Source organism: Rhinopithecus bieti, unplaced genomic scaffold, assembly GCF_001698545.2.
Source record: "Rhinopithecus bieti isolate Rb0 unplaced genomic scaffold, ASM169854v2 scaffold_17667, whole genome shotgun sequence".
Taxonomy (NCBI): Eukaryota; Metazoa; Chordata; class Mammalia; order Primates; family Cercopithecidae; genus Rhinopithecus; species Rhinopithecus bieti.
This window is the reverse complement of record NW_016809668.1, coordinates 1,370,809-1,376,340: the sequence shown is the minus strand read 5'-3', so window position 1 is coordinate 1,376,340 and position 5,532 is coordinate 1,370,809. Positions and strand designations below refer to the sequence as shown.

General features: G+C 46.1%; 1 protein-coding gene across 3 annotated transcripts in view; it reads left to right on the top strand.

The window, feature by feature from the left end:
- Positions 1–5,532, top strand: part of PLIN2 (perilipin 2) — a 22,944-nt gene that overhangs the window by 12,268 nt on the left and 5,144 nt on the right. For 2 of the 3 annotated variants that reach the window (XM_017890092.1, XM_017890093.1), the window contains exon 8: positions 1,933–2,223. In XM_017890092.1, the coding sequence (XP_017745581.1) occupies positions 1,933–2,223 (291 nt within the window). Of the gene's footprint in view, positions 1–1,932; positions 2,820–5,532 lie in introns of those variants that run through there. The other variant, XM_017890094.1, reaches the window with a different exon arrangement.

The window sequence follows — 5,532 nt, the reverse complement described above, 5'->3', positions numbered from 1 at the left end:
TTTTTTCTTTTTTTGTTTTTTCTTTTTTTTTTTTTTTGGGACAGAGTCTCGCTCTGTTGCCCAGGCTGGAGTGCAGTGGCCGGATCTCAGCTCACTGCAAGCTCCGCCTCCTGGGTTTACGCCATTCTCCTGCCTCAGCCTCCCCAGTAGCTGGGACTACAGGCGCCTGCCACCTCGCCCGGCTAGTTTTTTCGTATTTTTTAGTAGAGACGGGGTTTCACCATGATAGCCAGGATGGTCTCGATCTCCTGACCTCGTGATCCACCCGTCTCGGCCTCCCGAAGTGCTGGGATTACAGGCTTGAGCCACCGCGCCCGGCCGTCCAGTTGTTTTTTAACAGCATAAATACAGGCACTATTGGCCGGGCGCAGTGTCTCACGCCTGTAATCCCAACACTTTGGGAGGCCGAGGTGGGCGGATCATGAGGTCAGGAAATCGAGACCATCCTGGCCAACATGGTGAAACCCTGTCTCTACTAAAAATACAAAAAATGAGCCAGGCATGATGGCACGTGCCTGTAATCCCAGCTACTCGGGCGGCTGAGGCAGGATAATCGCTTGAACGCAGGAGGCAGAGGTTGCAGTGAGCCGAGATCACACCACTGCCCTCCAGCCTGGGCAACAAAGCAAGACTCCGTCTCAAAAAACAAAAGAAAATAACGCCGGGCGTGGTGGCTCAAGCCTGTAATCCCAGCACTTTGGGAGGCCGAGACGGGCGGATCACGAGGTCAGGAGATGGAGACCATCCTGGCTAACACAGTGAAACCCCGTCTCTACTAAAAAATACAAAAAACTAGCCGGACGAGGTGGTGGGCGCCTGTAGTCCCAGCTACCTGGAAGGCTGAGGCAGGAGAATGGCATAAACCCGGGAGGTGGAGCTTGCAGTGAGCTGAGATCCGGCCACTGCACTCTAGCCGGGGCGACAGAGCCAGACACCGTCTCAAAAAAAAAGAAAAGAAAAGAAAAGAAAATATATGGGAAGACTATCTCAGGCAGCCTTGGAGTGGGGGTAGGTGAGTCACATTGCTTCCTGGAAGAGATGAATGGTAAACTGAGAACTAATGGGTAAATTAGGCGAAAGGGCAATAAGGTGACTAAGGTTCTGGAGAGAAGACAGCATCTTGGCTGGGTATAATGGCTCACACCTGTAATCTCAGCACTTTGGGAGGCCAAGGCAGGCAGATCACTTGAGCCCAGGAATTCAGGACCAGCCTGGGCAACTGTGAAACCCGCATCTCTACAAAAAAATGCAAAAATTAGCAGGGCGTGGTGATGTGCACCTGTAGTCCTAGTTGCTCGGGAAGCTGAGGTGGGTGGATCACCTAAGCCCAAGAGGTCAGGGCTGCAGTGAGCCATGATTGTGCCACTGCCCTCCAGCCTGGGAGACAGACTGAGACCCTGTCTCAAAAAGAAAAAAAGAAAAAAAAACAGAAAGAAATATCCTCTAGGATATTCTAGGAAATGTCCTAGAAAGTGGTTCTTTGTGTCCCAAAAGCTCTGAAGTCAGTAGACAGCGTTTCACCATTTTGGCCAAGATGGTCTCAATCTCCCTCAAGGAGCATGTGTTGTCATCTTATTTGAGGAGGGATTATATACATTACACTACTAGCATGAAGTACATTTCCATTCTTTTGAGTCTCCCCTACCTAATATGTTTCTTCAGTTTAAGATGATGAACTTTGGAGACTCAGGCAGTAGTTCGAATCCCTACCCAGCTGTTTTCCAGTTGTTAACTGAAGCCATCTACTTAAACTCTAAGCTTATATCCACATCTATGAAATGTGAATAATATTGCTGCACTTGGTGTTGTAATGAGGATTTTTAAAAACCGAAGAAGCCATATATGTGGTGGACACATAACCAGCTTACTGTCATTGAACTAACTTAACATAGCACTGCTGGATCCACTGCTAATTTTAAGTTTTATTTTTAGCACATTGAGTCACGTACTCTTGAAATTGCCCGCAACCTGACTCAGCAGCTCCAGACCACGTGCCACAACCTCCTGTCCAACATCCAAGGCGTACCACAGAACATCCAAGATCAGGCCAAGCACATGGGGGTGATGGCAGGTGACATCTACTCAGTGTTCCGCAGTGCTGCCTCCTTTAAGGAAGTGTCTGACAGCCTCCTCACTTCTAGCAAGGGGCAGCTGCAGAAAATGAAGGAATCTTTAGATGACGTGATGGATTATCTTGTTAACAACACGCCCCTCAACTGGCTGGTAGGTCCCTTTTATCCTCAGCTGACTGAGTCTCAGAATGCTCAGGACCAAGGTGCAGAGATGGACAAGAGCAGCCAGGAGACCCAGCGATCTGAGCACAAAACTCATTAAACCTGCCCCTGTCACTAGTGCATGATGTGGCCAGGCAGATGACCTGTTATGTTGAAATTAACTTGCTAGGTAACCCTAATCTGGGAAGCAAGTAGCTAGTAAAAAGGCCCTCAATTATAGTTGTTTCCAGCTGCATTAAGAGCTGTAAAGTTTCTGGCATTAGCAGATAATTTCTGTTCACCTGGTAAGAAAAGAATGCTAGGCTTGTCAGAGCCTATAGCCAGAACTCAGAAAAAATTCAAGTGCACTTATGTTCTCATTCTGTGGCCATTGTGTTGCCTCTGTTACTGTTTGTATTGAATAAAAACATCTTCATGTGGGCTGGGGTAGAAACTGGTGTCAGCTCTGGTATGGTCTGAAAAGGCCTCTTCACTGGTTTATCTCATGATGATTACTTGTAAAACTTGATTTTAGCTTTTTATTTCTCAAATAGGAATAATACTATGTTTGAATTCAATAAAATTCACTGCAGGATAGACCAGTTACATGCTGTTTGTTCCATATGCTTCGTGTGTTGCTTTCGTAGAGCTACTTAACCTTCATGACAGAGTTATTATACATACATGAATTTCAGTTGGCCTGTTGGGGAATTTGGCAGAGTGAGAACATTGGAAGGCTAATGTTAAAAATGAGATGCTTGATAACAGATTAAAAAAAAACCTAAAAGCTGATGTGCATATTCAAATTTTACTAGGTGACAGTTGGCCCTCTTTGTTTGCCAACTTACTGGATCCCTGTGAGTGGGTTTTCAAACCAGTAAAATGTCCTAGTCATGTCTGACTACCTCACTGAAAAGGAATCAGAGCTGAAAGGAAGTGAGTGATTATTTAAATCAGTGTCATGTAAAGTCATTGGGCATTTCTTGCCAGGGAACCAGTTAAAGCGTGAGTCCTAGAGAGAGATTCTTCAGTGTCCAGCCTCAGCTGGACTTTACTTACTGTGTTGTTATAAAATAACAACAAAGTCACTAACCTCAGTTGTTGAGGAGGTACGTATAGAAGACCATGTGAGACTAATTAGAAGTAAAACGACTTTAAGCCCCCTGTAGACAAAGGTTCTTTTTTTTTTTTTGAGACAGGCGTGAGCCACTGCGCCCGGCCAACAGAGGTGCTTCTTACCTCCTGCTTATAGTATCCAGACTTCTAGTCCATTCAACATTGGTTATTTAGGAACTATCCTGAATCTCCTTATCATGCATATGCAATACGTCAAACTAGTTTTTAAAAGCGAGTCTCAGAACTTGTGAAATAGGCCGGGCGCTGTGGCTCACACCTGTAATCCCAGCACTTTGGGAGGCCAAGGCAGGCAGATCACCTGAGGTTAAGGGTCTGACACCAGCCTGACAACATGAAACCCTATCTCTACAAAAAATACAAAAATTAGCCTGGCCTGGTGGTGCGTGCCTATAATCCCAGCTACTTGGGAGACTGGGGAAGGAGAATCCCCTGCGTCTGGGAGGTGGAGGCTGCAGTGAGCCAAGATCTTGCCACTGCACTCCAACCTGAGCAACAGAGTGAGACTCTGTCTCAAAAAAAAAGAAAAAAAGGGTATGAAATAGAGCTACATGCTTCTGGCTGTCCCTGCTAAAAGGTAAGCAGGGCTGCCCTCAGCAGAACTGAAGTCTAACTCAAATTCGTCTCTTTCTATCCTGGTTCACCCCTTTATCTCCATGAAAACGAGGAAGCAGCATATAACTTTACATGCTCCTTTGGTATGAATGAGTCTATTAAACTTTTTTATGGACCAGGCACCGTGGCTCATGCCTGTAATCCCAGCACTTTGGGAGGCCGAGATGGATGGATCCCTTGAGGTCAGGAGTTTGAGACCAGCCTGGCCAACAGGGTGAAACCCAGTCTCTACTAAAAACACAAAAGTTAGGCTGGGCGTGGTGGTTCACACCTGTAATCCCAGCATGTTGGGAGGCCAAGGTGGGCAGATCACAAGGTCAGGAGTGGCCAACATTATAAACCTCGTCTCTACTAAAAATACAAAAATTAGCTGGCCATGGTAGCGTGCACCTATAATCCCAGCTCCTTGGGAGGCTGAGGCAGGAGAATCTTTTGAACCCAGGAAGTGGAGGTTACAGTGAGCCGAGACTGCGCCATCGCACTCCAGCCTGTCCAGCGACAGGGTGAGACTCCATCTCAAAAAAAAAAAAACACACAAAAATTAGCTGGGCATGGCTATATGCACCTGTAATCCCAGCTAGTCGGGGGCTGAGGCACAAGAATCCCCTGAACCAGGCAGGTGGAGGTTGCAGTGAGCCAAGATCTTGCCACTGCACTCCTGCCTGGGCGACAGTGAGACCCTGTCTCAAAAAAAAAAAAAAGCTTTTTATCAAGTTACAAATTTTTTCTCCTCAGTGTAACTCTAGAAATCAATAAACAGGTGAGTTGAGTTGGAGGGTAGGTAGGAAGTCCCTAGGATTTGTTTTGCAGATAAGGAGCTTCTGGTTTCTGGGAAGGATGGACTTTTGTGATGTATGGGTTTCCAGGATAGAGCCTATTCACTCACTTGCCTCCTTGTTCCCAGTGACTGGCATTTTCTAGGCCTCTGCCTCTTAAATTTTTTTTTTTTTTTTGAGGCAGAATCTTGTTCTCTTGCCCAGGCTGGAGTGCAATGGTGTGGTTTCAGCTCACTGCAACCTCCGCCTCCCAGGTTCAAGCTATTCTCCTGCCCTCAGCCTCCCAAATACAGACGTGTGCCACCACTCCTGGCTGCTTTTTGTCTCTTTAATAGAGATGGGGGTTCACCATGTTGGACAGGCTGGTCTCGAACTCCTGACCTCAGGTGATCCGCCCGCCTCGGCCTCCCAAAATGCTGGGATTACAGGTGTGAGCCACCACGCCCGACTACACATGCTTTCTTATCTTGAATATATACCTTTGTGTTTCCCTATTAATAAGAGTTATAGTGTGTTACTTAAGTTAGTACAAATTAGGAAAAAAAAAAATGTAGTGCTTACTGAATAGCTTATGAAAAGAAGAGAGGTCTCAAAGCTCTTCTTCCTGAGCAGGGGCAGGATAAAATGTAGACCATTCTTAGCTTCTAAAAGAGCACCAGCAGCCCTTGCTTTTTGCTGTGAGCTGTGCACATTGGTCATGGTTTTGATGTCTTTGTCTACATGTATTTCATTCATTTGTCAACATGTCTCAGGATTTGTGGTGTTCTGGAATTTTTTTTTTTTTTTTTTTTTTT